The sequence below is a fragment of the Telmatherina bonti genome (assembly GCF_933228915.1).
Source record: "Telmatherina bonti genome assembly, chromosome: 23".
NCBI classification, from domain to species: domain Eukaryota; kingdom Metazoa; phylum Chordata; class Actinopteri; order Atheriniformes; family Telmatherinidae; genus Telmatherina; species Telmatherina bonti.
The window spans coordinates 6,577,696-6,596,212 of record NC_136632.1 but is presented as its reverse complement, the minus strand read 5'-3'; the positions used below and the strand labels follow the sequence as shown (position 1 = coordinate 6,596,212).

The 18,517-nt window shown below is 43.6% G+C and overlaps 1 protein-coding gene across 1 annotated transcript in view; it reads right to left on the bottom strand.

Annotated features, from left to right (window-relative positions):
- golgb1 (golgin B1) overlaps positions 1–15,572 on the bottom strand; it is a 28,523-nt gene extending 12,951 nt beyond the window's left edge. The window contains exons 1-10 of the mRNA XM_079262946.1: positions 15,475–15,572; positions 12,327–12,405; positions 9,454–9,645; positions 9,227–9,340; positions 8,808–8,924; positions 8,340–8,387; positions 8,120–8,242; positions 5,228–5,341; positions 4,449–5,103; positions 4,295–4,371 (exon numbers count right to left, since the gene is read on the bottom strand). Coding sequence (XP_079119072.1) covers positions 4,295–4,371; positions 4,449–5,103; positions 5,228–5,341; positions 8,120–8,242; positions 8,340–8,387; positions 8,808–8,924; positions 9,227–9,340; positions 9,454–9,645; positions 12,327–12,395 — 1,509 coding nt within the window. The 5' untranslated portion in view covers positions 12,396–12,405; positions 15,475–15,572. The remainder of the gene's footprint in view (positions 1–4,294; positions 4,372–4,448; positions 5,104–5,227; positions 5,342–8,119; positions 8,243–8,339; positions 8,388–8,807; positions 8,925–9,226; positions 9,341–9,453; positions 9,646–12,326; positions 12,406–15,474) is intronic.
- Positions 15,573–18,517: the final 2,945 nt, after the last annotated feature.

The following is an 18,517-nucleotide window of genomic DNA, read 5'->3' as shown; positions in this document are numbered from 1 at the left end:
TGCGGACCAAGCTCTGACACCTGTCGTACAGGGACCGGACAGCCCTTACAAGGGGGTCCGGTACCCCATACTCCCGGAGTACCCCCCACAGGAGCCCCCGGGGGACACGGTCGAATGCCTTCTCCAGGTCCACAAAGCACATGTAGACTGGTTGGGCAAACTCCCATGCCCCCTCCAGGACCCCAGAGAGGGTATAGAGCTGGTCCACTGTTCCGCGACCAGGACGAAAACCACACTGCTCCTCCTCAATCCGGGATTCGACTATCCGGCGGACCCTCCTCTCCAGGACCCCTGAATAGACCTTACCAGGGAGGCTGAGGAGTGTGATTCCCCTGTAATTGGAACACACCCTCCGGTCCCCCTTCTTAAAAAGGGGGACCACCACCCCAGTCTGCCAACCCAGCGGTACTGCCCCCGATGTCCACGCGATGCTGCAGAGGCGTGTCAGCCAGGACAGCCCCACAGCATCCAGAGCCTTAAGGAACTCCGGGCGGATCTCATCCACCCCCGGGGCCTTGCCGCCAAGGAGCTTTTTGACCACCTCAGCGACTTCAGCCCCAGAGATAGGAGAGTCCACCCCTGAGTCCACCAGCTCTGCTCCCTCATCGGAAGACGTGTTGGTAGGATTGAGGAGGTCTTCGAAGTATTCCCTCCACCGACCCACAACGTCCCGAGTTGAGGTCAGCAGCTCCCCACCTCCACTGTACACAGTATTGATGGAGCACTGTTTCCCCCTCCTGAGCCGCCGGATGGTGGACCAGAATCTCCTCGAAGCCGTCCGGAAGTCTTTCTCCATGGCCTCGCCGAACTCCTCCCATGCCCGAGTTTTTGCCTTGGCAACAGCCGAAGCTGCATGCCGCTTAGCCCGCCGGTACCCATCAGCTGCCTCCAGAGTCCCACAGGCCAAGAAGGCTCGATAGGACTCCTTCTTCAGCTTGACGGCATCCCTCACTGCTGGTGTCCACCAACGAGTCCTGGGATTACCGCCACGACAGGCACCAACTACCTTACAGCCACAGCTCCGGCTGGCCGCCTCAGCAATAGAGGCACGGAACACAGCCCATTCGGACTCAATGTCCCCCGCCTCACTCGGGACATGTTCGAAGCTCTGCTGAAGGTGGGAGTTGAAGCTCGCTCTGACGGGGGACTCAGCCAGACGTTCCCAGCAGACCCTCACAACACGTTTGGGCCTGCCAGCTCTGACCGGCTTCCTCCCCACCATCTGAGCCAACTCACCACCAGGTGGTAATCAGTTGACAGCTCCACCCCCCTCTTCACCCGAGTGTCCAAGGCATGTGGCCGCAGGTCCGACGATACGACTACAAAGTCGATCATTGAACTGCGGCCCAGGGAATCCTGATGCCAGGTGTACATATGGACACTCTTATGCTGGAACATGGTGTTCGTTATAGACAATCCATGACGAGCACAGAAGTCCAATAACAAAACACCATTTGGGTTCAGAGGGGGGGGACCATGCCTCCCAATCACTCCCCTCCAGGTCTCACTGTCATTGCCCACGTGAGCATTGAAGTCCCCCAGCAGAACAATGGAGTCCCCAGAAGGAGCACCCTCCAGCACTCCCTCCAAGGACTCCAGAAAGGGTGGGTACTCTGAACTGCTGTTCGGTCCATAAGCACAGACAACAGTCAGGACCCGTCCCCCCACCCGGAGGCGGAGGGAAACTACCCTTTCATCCACCGGGGTAAACCCCAACGTGCAGGCACCAAGCTGGGGGCTGATGAGAATGCCCACACCTGCTCGGCGCCTCTCACCATGAGCAACTCCAGAGTGGAAGAAGGTCCAGCCCCTCTCGAGGGTACTGGTTCCAGAGCCCAAGCCATGCGTCAAGGTGAGTCCAACTATATCTAGTCGGAACCGCTCAACCTCGCGCACAAGCTCAGGCTCCTTCCCCACCAGAGAGGTGACGTTCCACGTCCCTAGAGCCAGCTTCTGCAGCCGGGGATCGGACCGCCAGGGTCCCCGCCCCTTGCTGCCGCCCAGCTCACATTGCACCCGACCCCTACGGCTCCTCCCACAGATGGTGAGCCCACGGGAGGTGGGGCCCATGTAATCCTTTCGGGCTGAGCCCGACCGGGCCCCATGGGCGAAGGCCCGGCCACCAGACGCTCGCTCTCGTACCCCGCCTCCAGGCCTGGCTCCAGAGGGGGGTCCCGGTAACCCGCGTCCGGGCAAGGGAACATTCATGCCCATGTTAGTCGTCATCATAGGGGTCTATGTAGGGTGTGATGGATGTGTCTACAGCCACACATAGGTGATATCAAAATGCACCACACATACACTTAGATTTATTTTGTTCAACCAGGATTTAATTTGGAGACCAATATTTTTGTTAGACATTAGTTTCATGTAGCATCACAACTATTCTGAAAAAGCGCGCATTTTAGTTGTGATGGTATGATTGTTTTCTTTTCCCTTTAAGTTTCAGCAGCTCCAGTCCGTTGGCTGTAAACCAGCAGGTGGCCTCAGGGTGGAGCAGATAATTGGACCAAAACAGTGGCAGAAATGGGAATTTAGGGTTTTCTTTTGATTATTTAGTTGGATTTTTGTGTTTTATCCCCTTTGTCTGGTTTTGTTTGGGCTGATCAACCACTATTTAAGTTTCCCCTCGTGTGTCATTTGTGAGGTCAGTTTGTTTCATTTTGTTGCTTTAGTTACTTCTGTTACAAGTTCTTTGATTATAGTTTTAAGTTGACCTCTTTTAAAGGCCTGATTTATTCATTTATGTTAAAACAACTTTTTCTTTTTTCAAAATAAAAAACCCTTTTTTTGAACTTTAAACCTGTGCCTGATTGCTTCACTGCTCGGCCCATCTAATAGGGATACACCGATACCGATATCAGTATCGGCTCAGTACCAAGCATGTGTACTCATACTTTGTATTAATAAAGGTGTACCAATACCACAACCGATACCCGCTACCACACTAGTCTAGCCAGCGCAGATGTGTTTGATGACATGCTTCAGACATGTTTTAAAAGAAATAAATGACTTGAATGTTCAAATGTGACATTTTTTGTTACATTAAAAGCAAGGTCTTTGCTTCAAAACCACACATTTATAGTTTAGGTAAAATGTGCCAAATCAGAATAAAACTGGTTGAAATAGTTAGATATTTCATGTTATTATGTTGGTATTGTTGAGGTAACTTCAGAAAGGATGGGTTGTTTATTACAACCTAATGAAATCTTACACAGTTATAGCAGCAATAATAACCATAGTCACAATAATGTTCACATAAACAAGTTTGTTATCTGCAGATATCAGTATCGGCAGATATTAGAATTTCAGATATTGGTATTGGATCGGATGCTGCATCCCTCGTCAAATGTCTGTTTAAACATCTGACATGTTGTTTTAAACAGATACCCAACATTTTTTTTTTTTTTTTAACTGTGGTTGTAAATGAGGATATAAAGGATGAAACAAAAAAAAAATTATAATAATAAAAGACTAATAAAAGAGTGAATTAAATTGCAGCCGCTCTCAGTTTAAGTCTCTCTCAGCTGCATGTGTCTGCAGTGCGAGGTGAAGGTCGGCTCGGCGCAGAAGGGATTAAGACTTTCTCTCTCGTACTGAGTGGAAGCATTGTCTGTCGGCTGCAGCCAGAGTCCCGTCTGGGGCAGGTGGAGATCACCTGTCCAGACTGGAGTTGTGACCCTGCACCAGTTGTGGAGGATAAAACCAGTCTGGCTGTGCAAACTGCTCTAGCACTGAAGGGTAGAAGAACAGAGACCTCTGTGTATCTGAGCTTATACTAGTAACTTCATCCCCTTTTGAGAAGCTTGATGTAAAGTTACTGGGAAACTGGAAAACCAAGTTTGAGGATATGAGCTTGCAAGTCCTCATGGGGCTTATTTCAGACTTACTCCGCATCAAATAAGAACAGCAGCTCTAACACACCGCTGTTTGTAAGTTTAAACCCTCTGTTTTAGGAGAACATTTAAGACGTGTCAGAATACTGAAACCTGAAAGGAAAAACACGAAGAAGCAGGTTAGCTCCACTAAAACACGACAAAAGGAAAACAGGAATAAAGCTGCCTTCCTTTAATCCGCCGCATCCCGTTTTAGTCGACGACCAGCTCGGAGGAATCTATTTGCATACTGAGATCTGATCACAGCGGAGACACGAACATGGTGACACAACGCTTTCAGGGACATCGCATACGGTTTGTATTCATTACAGGGAGAAAAAAAGAGCCGAATCCAATAAAAAAAAAAAAAAAAAAAGCAGATTTCAAGCAGATGGAGTAGATGAAGCTTTGGTACTGACCGTTCCAGCCTGCTGCTCCAGCTGCTGCATCCGGACCGCCGCCTCTTCCTGTTCTGCTGTTTTCTTCTCAAGTTGTTCTGGAAATGGTTCAGATCATTGGTCAGACATGCGTCCATCCTGCTGCTGACCGGAGCTAGACAGATTAAACTCCTACCTCGCAGGGTTTCCACGGTCTGGGTGAGCTGAGCACATTGTTCGGTCCATTCGTCTCGGAGCCTCTTCAGCTGTGTCTCGGCGGTCTGCGCCGCATCCAGGAGCAGCGAAAGCTCTGCAGGGATTCCTTCTGGACCCGTTTCTGGAGCAAAGCAACGTAAATGTCCCCAAATTTCAGCGAGAATCTCTTCCTTCTTCAGCAGGTCTTCTCGCTGGACAGCCAGTCTGTTACCATCCGGCTTCTCGCTTTCTGCGGCGTCCACTCTGACCTGGACAGACTCCGTCTCTCTGACCGAAGCCAGCTCGCGTTCAAGCCGAGCTATTTCCGATGCACCTCTCTCTGTAGCATCATCGCGTGCTCGGACGGCGGCGAGCTCAGCCTCCTTCACCAGAGTCAGCTCTGCCTCCAGTCTGGCAACTTCCGTCTTCTCCTTCTCCAAAGCCTCCTGACTAACAAGCTCTGCCTCTCTCAGGGAAACCAGCTCCTTCTCCTGCCTCGCCACCTCTGCTCTCTCCTTTTCCAGGGCTTCCAGGTGGGCTCTCAGCTCCTCGTCTGCCCTGCGCGCCCGCTCGGCCCACTGCTGCCGCTCCTCCTCCCGCAGCCTGACGGCCTCGGTCAGCTCCTGCTCCATCTGTCTGAACTGAGCCGTCAGAATCTGAGCGGGAAGAGAGTTAATCAGAAAGATGATGTGTTGGTGCTTTCTGCACCTCTGCCAGACTCCGACCTGTACTATAAAACAGGTCAAGGTGCTAGAGGAGCACGTTGAACAGGAGTCATACCTGTTTCTGCTGGTCGGCGCTGCTCACTTCCTGCTGCAGCATCTCCAGCTCCTGGGAGCGAGCCTTTAATGCCTCTTCAAGCTCCTCACAACGCTGTCGAGCTGCCTCCAGGGCCTGGGAGAGAGCAGATAAGCAAGAGAAGAAAGTCAAGTTCCACCTATTTGTTATTTATTAAATCTTAAAAGAGGTTTTCATTCATCGCTCTAATAAACATCAGATCTTTACAAAGTTAGAGAGTTTAAATGAGAGTAATTTTTTTTTCCTGATTTGCTTTTACTGAAGTCAAAGGTCAAAGACAAACGTGCAACCCGGAGCCAAAACCGGCCCGCCAGAGGGTCCAGTCTGGCCCTCAGGATGAAGATAATATATTGGTTTGGTTTTGTTGCAGTGGGACTGTACAGCAGAGGAAGAGTTATTTCCTCCAAACAAACAGATTAAGTCCTCCTTGGTTAATTTCTTTTATTATAAGAACAAAAAGACAAAGGACGGCCCACCACCAGCACGTTTCACTGTCCACAGGACAAACTGCAGCTTTTTCTGCTAAAATAAAAAGGTAAATGATCAGTAGCTTGATTAAATACCGGCAATGTTTCCCTAAGGTAGCACTGAGATGATATTTTGTTATTTGCTATGTTGTAATTACATACGACTCTCAGTGCAACGTCACATGTTTACTTAGCGTTATCTAATAAAGGTGAAAAAAGCAGAAAACGTCTCTGAACTGGTGGTTTTCTGCTCTGCGTGAGGTCGATGTCTTGTAGTATGCAGAACAAACTGCATTTAGATATGTGGTTTATTTATTTTCACAGCTTCTCTGCTGAAGTCCGGCTGCAGGTCAAAGGTAGCTGGAGGATTTTATGCATTTCTAAACTCTTTAATCAGGTTGGAAGGAAAAGTTTAGAAACATTTTTATTATTTAGTTTCCAGAAAGACGTCGGCTGAGTCCAGGTGGACGTCCTGTAGCCTTTCAATCGGTTTTAATATGCAGGATTTATTTACTCTTTACAGAACAGAGGGCAACTAGTTGGAATTACACCACTTAGTTATTTTAATTTGTTTCTATTAATTTATGTTGACAGTAAAAGATAGAAATAAATAAAACTTGTATAAGACCTATAAGGGTGATCATGTGGTTTTACACATTTATAATGTTGGGAAATCGATTAAATCCTAATTATTGAGATAATTTCTTTGATATACACGGTACTATGAAAATCTTTGACTGACATTCCTTCTCTTGTTGTGCTTTTGCTGCGCTTCACCGTCTCTGATTGAAAGGTCCCGTGGGAGTGTCGTGCATTTGCCTCTCAGTCTGCAGCAGAAGTGAAAACAAAGGCTAATGACTCATGTCGGTATGGGAGAGGTGGCATTGTGCCGCCTGTTTGGTGGGTGTGGACGAGCAAATGCAGCACGACTGTGTTACTACTGAGACGTGTGAGTTTTACGGGAAAATGTTCTTTTTCTTCGCTACATGTTAAAAATGTCTGAATCTCCAAAGGGATGGTGTGATATTTTAGTCACAAAGAGCTGAAAATGCTTGTTGAACTCATGAAAGCAACGTAGTTTCTCACTCCAAACATCTTTTAGTCATATGGATCATCTAGAGCAGGGCTCTCCAACTCCAAGCTCCCGTCCTGCAGGTTGTAGTTTCTCCCTGATACAACACACTTGATTCAAATGAAACTTTTCTCCAAAAACTTGTTGTCATCGCCTGGACCTGCCTGTTAATGAGCCACTGATCTGGGTCAGGTGTGCTGCAGCAGGGAAACACTAAAACCTGCAGGACGGTAGCTCTTCTGGTGAGCCCGGATTTAGAGGCTACAGCTCGACAAACAAACGTTGAGATGGTGTCGCTTCTTATTTTAGATTTTCTGAACTTTTTACTCATTTAAAGTGAATTACTATTTTTACTGAGATTAAAGGTAGAGTATGTAAGATTTTCAATATTTCCAAAATAAATTAACTAAAAAAATAACTACAATCATAATTAGATAGTTTTTTAAACATGTAGGTTCCAGTCTGTCCATATTTGATGCGTTATTAAATTACAGGTTTAATTAATGACAAAGACCCTTCTTGAATGTTTTCTGACCAGTAAAAAAAAGTACTTTTTTCCACCAGTAGGGGGAGTATAAGCCCATTTATTGCGGAGCGGCTCTGAGCTACAGCTCACAAGCGATTCCTGCCCTCATTGGAGCTGGCAGGGAGGAGGGGTGAGGGGTGAGTTTTGCTCATTTCTGCAAACCTGTGGTCGTTTGTGGAGGTAGCAGTTTTGTGGTTTTGCTCATGACCTGGTGTTTGCCACCTGGTGGTGGAAAGAATCACCTTGACATCTTACATACTCTGCCTTTAAAAACAAAAAACAGGAAAAATAAAAAGCACAAATATTCAGGCAGACAGATGAAAAGTACAGATGTGGAAACTGTCAGATGATATAAAAGTATTTAACAGGCAATAACTATGACTTGGGATGTAAAATAAGCTGCGAGCGGCATCCATCAGGTCAGAGCCTTGAATCGCATGAATTTCCTCAAACTAGTTTGTTCAAACAGCAATGTCTATAAAGTGACAAAACGTGGTTAAATAACGTAGATAAATGCCAAGATGGCAGACACCCCGTTGCCAAGGCAACAGGCATTTGATTGACTTTTTTGCTTGTCTTGGAGTGTTACATGTGTGTGTGCCAAATTTCATTGTCCTATGTGAAGGTAGAAACTCAGGGCTCAATTCATTTTAGGACTGTTTCTTTGTCTTGAGCCGTTTCTGCACTGGAGTCTGAATATCTGATAACAGACAGAATAATCACAGTAATGACCTCACAACGCAGGTTGAATTATGCTATAAACTAAATAATTAGATGCAGAAGCTCATCATTTCTGAGGCACGCTCCACCTGCAGCGGCTGGTTGTCCCTCTGAGACTCCGATGTGATCTTCAGCAGCTCCTCTTCATGCTTCTGGATCTGCTCCTGGAAGCGGACGTCCTTCTCAAAAACCACAGCCTGCAGCACGCCCAGCTGCAAACACACACAAACCATCATTTGTAAGAAAAAGAAAACCTCGGAAGTCATTTCATCTCGACATCAGAGAACCTGAGAGACGCATCGTGGTCACCTGCTGAGCATGGGCAGACTCCTTCTCCTGCAGAAGCTGCTGGGTTGCCTGGACGACAGACTCCTTCTCCTGCAGAAGCTGCTGGGTTGCCTGGACGACAGACTCCTTCTCCTGCAGGAGCTGCTGGGTTTCCTGGACGACAGACTCCTTCTCCTGCAGAAGCTGCTGGGTTGCCTGGACGACAGACTCCTTCTCCTGCAGAAGCTGCTGGGTTGCCTGGACGACAGACTCCTTCTCCTGCAGAAGCTGCTGGGTTTCCTGGACGACAGACTCCTTCTCCTGCAGAAGCTGCTGGGTTTCCTGGACGACAGACTCCTTCTCCTGCAGAAGCTGCTGGGTTGCCTGGACGACAGACTCCTTCTCCTGCAGAAGCTGCTGGGTTTCCTGGACGACAGACTCCTTCTCCTGCAGAAGCTGCTGGGTTGCCTGGACGACAGACTCCTTCTCCTGCAGGAGCTGCTGGGTTGCCTGGAGTTGCTCTTTCAGCTTGGTGCTGTTGGCCTCCGCTTCGCTCAGCTTGCTCCTCAGGTCCTGCAGCTCCTCCTCGACTGCAGCTCCGGCTCCTGTAAACGAGCTGTCTGGACTCTGTTGTGGAGAAATAAAAAGTTTGAAAGCATGTTTGACATAAAAACACGCTTAAGCTGCAAAGAAACCCATCAGATTGATCAGAGGTTGCAGTTCCTGGTCCAGAAAGTAAAAGTCCTGTCCGGGAGCTGTTCCGACCAGTCACCAAACCAGCTGAATTTAATGAGCAGAGTTTATTTACCAGGTAAATGAGCCTGTTTGTGAAAACACCCATTCTAAATCTACAGGTAGATCCAAAAACATGGCAGGATTTTTATTTTCTGGACCAGGATTTGCCACCTCTGAGATTGATGGAGCCTCACCGTCGCTCCTCCATGACCCTTAAGCTCAGTTATCTGTTTGTTGAGCGAGGCCATCTTGGCTTTGGCCTGCAGTTTGAGTTTGGTGAAGCGAGCCTCTGCTTCTTCTCTCTCACTCTGAGGAAACAAAGTAAAACTCTCAGAAAATGGACTCAAACTCAAACCATGCTGGGAAGAAAACAGATCTGTGTGCAGAATTACCAGCAGGTACAAACACACGGCTTGTTTACCTTGAGCTGAACATCTTTGCTGGTCAGCTCAGCGTCCTTTTGGACGAGCTGGGTGTCTTTATCTCGGATTAGCTCCTTCAGCTGGACGACCAGCTGTTCCAGGTGAGCCAGTCTCTCCATGGAGTCTTCAGGTCCTTCAGACTCAGGTGTCACCTGTCCTTCATCTGCAGGGAGCTGAGGAACCAGCATGCCCTGCACATGAGACCCAAACACTCAGAGATACTTGGAGAGGCATGGTGTTTACAAAACCATCTTAAATTTACTTTTCTTTTTTTTATAACCTGGAAAAATGGAGCTTATTTTCCAGGCCAAGGCGGCAGCAGCTCAGAGAGCAAGAAAAATCACAACCTTACTAAAACATACACGCAAAACTAAAAGCAAAAACACACAAAAGCTAAGAAAGTACCAAGCTGAGTCCTAAAACATGTGAAACGCAGTTTCTATGCTCTGAATTTACATTTGACTTCAAGCTCTTAAGAAGCATGATGAGAGACCAGCTCTGTCCAGGTAGTTCCAGGCAGCAGGAGCAGCTTATTTTTACTGCTCTGCTCCGACCTTACCCCCAGCCAAAGCCCCGGCTTCGCTCCTTTACCTGCAGAAACAGGTGCGTCCAAGTGCTTTAAGTGGGCCGGTACGCAGCGGTACTCAGTACCCGCACTTTTAAATTTTATTTCTTTGCGTACCGGTACTACTTTTTACAGCGTATAGTGCACACAGGGACTACTTTTTACAGCATATGGTGCACACCGGGACTACTTTTTACAGCGTATAGTGCACACAGGGACTACTTTTTACAGCGTATAGTGCACACAGGGACTACTTTTTACAGCATATGGTGCACACCGGTACTACTTTTTACAGCGTATAGTGCACACAGGGACTACTTTTTACAGCATATGGTGCACACCGGGACTACTTTTTACAGCGTATAGTGCACACAGGGACTACTTTTTACAGCATATGGTGCACACAGGGACTACTTTTTACAGCGTATAGTGCACACAGGTACTACTTTTTACAGCATATGGTGCACACCGGGACTACTTTTTACAGCGTGTAGTGCACACAGGGACTACTTTTTACAGCATATGGTGCAGACCGGGACTACTTTTTACAGCGTGTAGTGCACACAGGGACTACTTTTTACAGCATATGGTGCACACCGGGACTACTTTTTACAGCGTATAGTGCACACAGGGACTACTTTTTACAGCGTATAGTGCACACAGGGACTACTTTTTACAGCATATGGTGCAGACCGGGACTACTTTTTACAGCGTGTAGTGCACACAGGGACTACTTTTTACAGCATATGGTGCACACCGGGACTACTTTTTACAGCGTATAGTGCATACAGGGACTACTTTTTACAGCATATGGTGCAGACCGGGACTACTTTTTACAGCGTGTAGTGCACACAGGGACTACTTTTTACAGCATATGGTGCACACAGGGACTACTTTTTACAGCGTATAGTGCACTGTAACAATGTAATATACTGTTAAATTAGTCTGCTAATAAGCTAAATAAGTCTAAATGTAGAACTTGTTTTGTTTTTAACCCTTTCATGCATAGTGACCCTGTAGTGGAAACCTATTTACAAGCTTTTTTCTTGCATATTCATGAATGAGGAGGGTATTTTGTAAATAAACCACTTCAGTGTTTGAAAGGGTTAATGAACTTTAAGTTTATGTATTTACTTTTCAGTGTTATTTTTAACGTCCAGCAATGAGTCTTGAAGTCCATAAAAGTTCTCCATGGCACTTTGAATTTGGAAAATGTGGATTTGATTTAGAACTTGCTGTGTTTGTTTTTAGTCATTTCTATGCTATAAAACTATTAATCTACAGATCAATGTATAGATCTAGATGTAAGTATCAGCCATGTTTTTGTCCCATGTTTGTACAACAAACTGACTGGAAGTCATTGCGGGAGTACCACCACTTATTTTGTTCCACTTAAAGCACTGGGTACGCACCACTTCAAACTTTAACACATCCCTTATGTTAGCATGGTTAGCCGACACATCTGCCAGGGGGCAGAGCGGAGTTCAGAGGTCACCTCTGAGTAGCGAAGTCAGTTTCAGACCAGAACAAACACAACAAGGGAGGAGATCATGACGGTGTTCACTCTCAGGAAGAAACAGAAAAATAAGAAGATGCTGACAGTCTATATTGCAACTTCTTTCTATTTCCTTTTGCAGATTTATCCACGTTTCTGCTCAGCTCTGCCTCCATGGTTCCGGATCCACAAGGACCCCAAAAACAGACCAAATTATGGACGTAAATGACACAAAAATGTTTCGCGTTGAGCATAAATGGGCCTTAATAATAGTTGGTCTTGTGATCTGTGATTACACCTAAAAGTTTTAATAAATAAATAAATATAACCTTAAAACTGAAACTCTGGGATTTTTAAGGCTTCTACACCTAAAAGAAAACTCCATCTATCATTGGAGCTCAGTTTACAGTGTGAAACACACACACGGTACATTATGCTGGAGGAACTTTGTTCAGTGTAAAAAGATGCCTGAAGAATCACACAGATGGATAAAATCAGGTTTAAGTGTCCTTTACTTTAGTGTGTCGAGAGCATGCAAGTTATCCTGAAAAATCATTTTTTGCACATCATAAGTTTAATACTGACACACAACTGTGCACGCCACCTCCAGAAACAAAATCAGCAACTTCTAAATGAATCTCAAACACGTGTTTATTGAGAAGCAGAGGATGCAGCTGGGTGTTTACGTTACTGATAGTTGTCGCTGCTGCCTGGTGCGTGCTCAGGGTGGGATTGGATCAAGTAAAGACCAGTTGGTTTGCCTTAAACAGGATATTTATAATGAACTGGATCAAACTGATGTGTCTTCTCACCTGTTGGCCTCCATCTTGGCCCTCCTCTCCAGAGAGCTCCTGGAGAACCGTGGCCAGACGGGTGAACATAAAGACGGCACTGTGACGACAGACAAATAAAAACAAACCCTTTACTTGCCATTTCTCTCATCTCTCTGCAGCTCATTTTACCTTTTCTCCACAGAAATGTTCAGAACTTCAGGGCGGATCAATCGAAGTATAGATAGTATCGATACCAAGGTTAGTCTCAGCATGGTTCAATACAAACGTGATGAGATCAATACTTTTCTTGCACAGGGCTTGAAGGTTTTCAGCCAATGAGAATGCAAGGCACCCGATATAAACTTACATTGCATCTTTTCTTACTCTGCGGTACATGTTGCTGCATTAAACGTGAATAGTGTTTTCCCATCAAGGTTTGTTTATTGCCATTAGAAATAAACAAACCTGCGAGTCTCGTACCCTCAAAACTGATGAAACTGATTAAGTTCGTTTGCCTCCGACGTGTGATGTGACTGAACACGTAGACTATGAAGACAAGGCTCAAACGACACACCGTGCAGAAGGCTGCGACACTTTTGTCCCGATTCGATTCGATTCAGATTTTTTTGGGTGTCGATTTGATTTAAATGGCAGTTCTCACAAATCTTCAATATTGCTGATTTTTGTAAACTAAAAAGAAAAAAACAAAATGAACAAAACTTTTTTGCTCGTCATTTTTCTTGGTTTCAATGAGGAAAAAACAACCCAGTAGCCAGACCATCATTCTGCTGCGATAATGCCCAAGAAGACGAGTAGAAATGTCAATAAAAACAAGAAAAATGACAATTTATAATAATTATTTTTATTTATTTGAAAAAAAAAAATTGACAAAAAAAACTATATTTAAATTGTGAAGCAAAGAATCCAATTTTCAAATATTTTATTCAGTTTTCCCACCTCTACTGTGCAGCTCTACGACCAACAGTAGGTTTCACTTTTGCTCAGTTGATTTCCACTGTTGTCACACGATTGATACAAGGAAATGACAGGGATTTATCATTTTGTTACACTGTTGATAAGATTGAACTTTTCAGCTATGTTTCTTCTCACTCAAAATGTCTAAATATACCAAATGTCATGTATATATTTCTTTTATATTTTCGTTTGTTTGACACAGTTCACAATAAATCATGCAGTTTCCGTATTTCTCAGGTAACCTTGGATGTTAAGGTTATTTTTTATTTTAGGTTTTTTTTTTTTAGTTCTGCCATTCGGCTTTTTAAGAAAAATGTTTGACAAAATATTTGTTTTGTGTTTTACTACGATCATAATCAGGATCAACAATTTAAGGCAAAACCATCTAATTATTGCAAAATATCAAGGAAAAGTATCTATATCTGCGATACTTGCTCTGGATTTGATTGGTTTTTAATCAATACTTGACTTGATTGTTCAGTACTGTTAGCTGAAAATGCAAAGTTGCATTTTGCTTTCTGTAATTTGGAGTTTTTATTTCTCCACTATGAAGCTCAGAGGCTTTAATCCACCCAGGAGTGCTATTTTGTCTTGTATTCTACTTTGCATGGACGAGGTAAACCATTTTTATTGACATGAGATCGAGGTTCATTCCTGGCCTTGGAAAGATAAGCAAACAAAAGAATCCCAAGATAGTTTTCCTTTATGTAGTCTGGCTGTAAAGGATGAAGAACGGGATGTAGATGTGAGACTGGGGTGAGATTTTCAGGGTGAGGAAGTTATTTTCAATCTCTGTTTTCCAGCAAACATAAATGCAAATGTGTGAAATTTTCAGCCAAACAAGAAAATCTAAAAATATCATTCAAACATGAGAGCAACTTGACATTGTCATTTGTTACCTGCGAGAAAACAGAGCGGAAAAATCCTTCCATTCCGGTTTCTTGACAATGCATTTGCCTTTTAATTTATTTTCTAAAGCAGTAAGACACGAATATCAAGTCTTTCCATTTTAGCTTGGGAAACCTATTTGGGTTCAGCTGAACTGAACATTTTAAGCCCAGAAGCAATAAGCAAGAAGTCCGACGACTGATACAACAGGAAGCTAATTGGAAACTGTTTAGACGAGGAAAATAGCATTTTCAATTGGAAAAACTATCCGAATGATTAGCAGATCATGTTGTAGTTATTTGAATGATAACTAATCAGAGTTTAAAGGGAAAATAGTGAAACTGATTTAGATTACTAACACTTTATTGATCCCTGAGGGCATTTCATTTACAGAAGGCCACCATCATCAGCCAATCCAATCACATTATGGCAGGTGAACTTGTGATGATACCTCCTAGCTGCTGCTACCGTGCTCTCTAGTAAAACAAATCAGCCATTTAATGCTTCAGTCATCAGGCTACTGAATTCTGATAGCAGTCTTTTCTTTAATATATATTTTACCTGGAATTGTATCTATTATTCTTGTATATATTATTATAAATCTGGTCTTATGTTCTTCTGGCCTGTTTGGTCTGCTGGTGCTCACAAACGTCACTGTTTTTTTTCTTCTGATAATTGCTGATACGTGATGTTAAGGAACAGAAGATGGTGCTTTTTTAAATAATATTTTAATACTGCAGAGCAGCCTGCAAAGTGCTTAAGTCAAACTTTATTCATATTTATTTATTCATTAAAATATTCTACGACAAGCAGTGACAAGTGGGGCTCTGCATGTCAGGATTTTATGATACTTGCCACCTGTAGATTTCAGAGCCATAACTTGACACAAACTGTAAAAAAATATTGTCAGACGCTCCCTGGCGGGGGTGGTCGGGATGGGCCGAAAATAGCCGAACCTTTCCGAACCTGCCGGACCCTCCACTGCGGCTGCGTCACTCCTTCAGTGAACAGCAAAGATTATAACTAGCTAACGCTAAAACAGACGGAAAACCCACGGAGCTGCAAGACACCGACATTTTAAATAAAAAGTCCTTTTCTAATGAAGAGATGATGGTCTGAAGAGGATGCTCCATGCAAAAAGCCGCTGCGTACCGTGATTCCAGACATTTCAGCTGGAGCTACTTAGCTAGAGTTGCTAACAGGTAAATAAAGAAAGCGTCTCCAACAGCGAACTTCTCTCTTCCATGCATGACGGCTGTGTTATACACATATAACACACCTAGTTGGTGGTGTTATATTTAATAATGAAGAGCTTTTGACTTACCTGTGAGAGTGCTTCTCAGGTAAATACGTGTGGATTTACTTTTCTTTATTTCCTGGGATGGATTTGTGAGCATATAGCCACATCACCACATCACTCCCGGAAACAAAACTTCCTCCGCTCTGATTGGATGAACTTTAAGAGACCGTCTGCAAATTACAAGCCTCTACTCCGCTTTAGGGAGTATCTGTGAATATATTCATGCTTAAACAATGACAAATAAGTTTTTATCTCTTAAATCCAAACAATTGAGCTCTTTCACATCTGGAACAATATAGAAAAGATTTTAAAGATGGCAGGACATGATCAAAAATTTCACCTGATCATCACCCGTGGCAAGCAGCTGGGAAGGAGTCTGCTCCTGCTGGCCCACTACGCCACAGTGTTTGTGATGTTTGTGGGTCGGTTTGTGGAGTGGATAGTGGATGCAGTGAAGTGGACTGGCCTGTTTACAAGATATACAGCATCAGCATTTGACTTCATCTACAGACATCTGCTCAAGAGGAAGAGGAGAAACGTTGTTTCCACGGAGACATGCCCAAACTCTGATATGCAGTGACGATTTTATCTTTTTTTAATATCAAACTTTTTCTAACTGTGCCATATTGGCAAGACGCTGGAATAAAAGCTCCAAGCCGAAGCCGAACGAACCAAGAAGGAAAAAGAGGCCTTACTAAAGTCTTTAGTTACATTGTTTTATCCTTGTTATATTTGTATGTGTAGTTATATAAATATGTCTGTTTTCAGGAAAACACACATCCAAAGGATGGAAAAAATACTCCTGCCAATCATTTCTTATACCTGTTGATATGACTGTTATTGAAGTGTATTACAAGGTAATACAAGCTATAGTAAAACATGTAACACTAAGGACATTATTCTCCTAAACTCCAGGAAGGTTTTCAACTATTCAAAGTATGTAAGAATTTTATTTTTGCTTAACGGACCAGTCTACTAACCCGTTCCTGTTCACTGAAACAAAGATTTGTTCATAGCAGGGAAGGAAACTAACACTACCACTGAATGTATTCCAAAGGCAACTAATGTCTTGTGTTTAACCTTTCTGAATTATTAGTTTTGCTCTTAAAATGACATTTTTCCCAGATTTGATATATTTTAATTTTAATTTACAATAGTGCATAATGTTTCTTTTTTTTTTTTTTTTATAATATAACACTAGCTATTCAAAGTATATAGTGTTAAAATATATCAACAAATGCACTTATTACTCCTGAGTACAGCTAACTTGTTATTGTTTATTGTGATTTTTCACATTATTGTTTAAAAAAAGACATTAATGTCATTTAAAAGCAGTTCAAATGAAGGTTTTATTATTTTTTTCTTACTTATACTAAAATGAAATGGCTTCCTGATAAGTTTAGTTAAAATGTGACACTAATTTTAAATGTATTGCCTTTGTGGTTAAGTCTGTGATTGCCAAATAAACTGCTTTACTAATCTTTAGTAATCCTGTTTACACGCAGATAAACACAATTAAAGCTGGAAATAACCTGATTAACATCCAGTTTTATTTTTACTGTGAATTGTGGGGTTTTCAATGGAAAATGAATGAAATATTAAAGAATACCACCAGATTCTTCACATTGTTTCAGCCAAAAACGTTTTTTTATTTTTTAAATATGACCTTCCAACAAAACATAAAACAACACAGATTTTATCATTTCATGGAAATATGAGCTGAATGTGAATCTGACGGCTGTAAAAAGTAGTTCCAGGATGCTCGTCCTCTGGAAACATCTGGGAAGTGAGGAGTGCAGCTGCTGGTCAGTAGAAATGTTTTGTACTGGTGAAACTGGACTGCAGCAGACCAGTTCTCCTATTCCACCATGCTGCTGGGATGATGCAGGATGTGGTCCAGCATGGTGGAACCTGCAAGGTCTTCCCTGGAAGAGACGTTGTCTGGATGGGAGCAGATGTTTCAGCATTGATGGAGCTTCCCAGATGTGGAAGCTGCCCACGCCATCGGCACTAATGCAACCCCATCCCATCAGAGATGCAGGCTGATAACCAGCTGGATGCTCCCTCTCCTCTTTAGTCTGCAGGACACGCCGTCCATGCTGTCCACAAACAATCATCCAGGTTTCCACTCAGAACATTTTAAATGAGCTTCGGTCCAGAGAAGACGGCGTGTTTCTGGATCCTCTTCACATATGATGGAGCTTTAACCTGCAGGTGTGGATTTCAGCCTGAACTGGGTTCACACTGGTTTCTGGAAGCTTCCTGAGTCCATGCACTGGTTTCCAGTAGAGAATCATGTCTGGATTAATGCAGTGATGTCTGAGGACCTGAAGAGTACGAGCATCTAGCTTTGACCTACAGCCTTGTCCCGTGCACACAGGGATTCCTCCCAATTCCCTGAATCTATTGAGAATATTAGACACTGTGGATAGTGGGATCTTTAAATACTTTGCAGTTTTAAATATTGGAACATATTTCTAAACTTCGACCCAGTTTGTCTCAATCTGGTGAACCTCTACTGATGTTTACATTGGAGAGACTCTGCCTCTCTGACATGCTCACACTCATGTTGCTGACCTGTCGCTCATTAAGCTCACCAGCTGTCAAACGCTCCTTTGTACCAATAGCTTTTCCATCCTTCTGTTCCAACTTTTTTTCAGTTGTGCTGCTGCCTTTGGATTAAAAACAAGCTCATATTTTTCCTGAACTGCAACATATGATGTGATACTGGGAATAAATTATAGGTTGATTAGACTTGCAGATCATTTAATTCTGTTTTAATCTAAATTTTACACAGCATCCCTGCTGAAAAATAAGTTCAACTTGAAAAGACACAGAGAAACAAACCAGTAATCATTCAGCTCCTGTAGCTTACATACCGTATGTAGCCTATACTCTCATTAATGGCTCACTGGAAGAAGTGGATGGTTTTAAAATGCAGAACAAAACATGCAAACAATTCAAAGCAAATGCACAATGTTGCAATGTGTCAGAGCCTTATTGTCAGAGGATGTGCATCAACATTGTGCAGGAGGAGAATTGTATGTATTTGTGAGTAAACACAGCG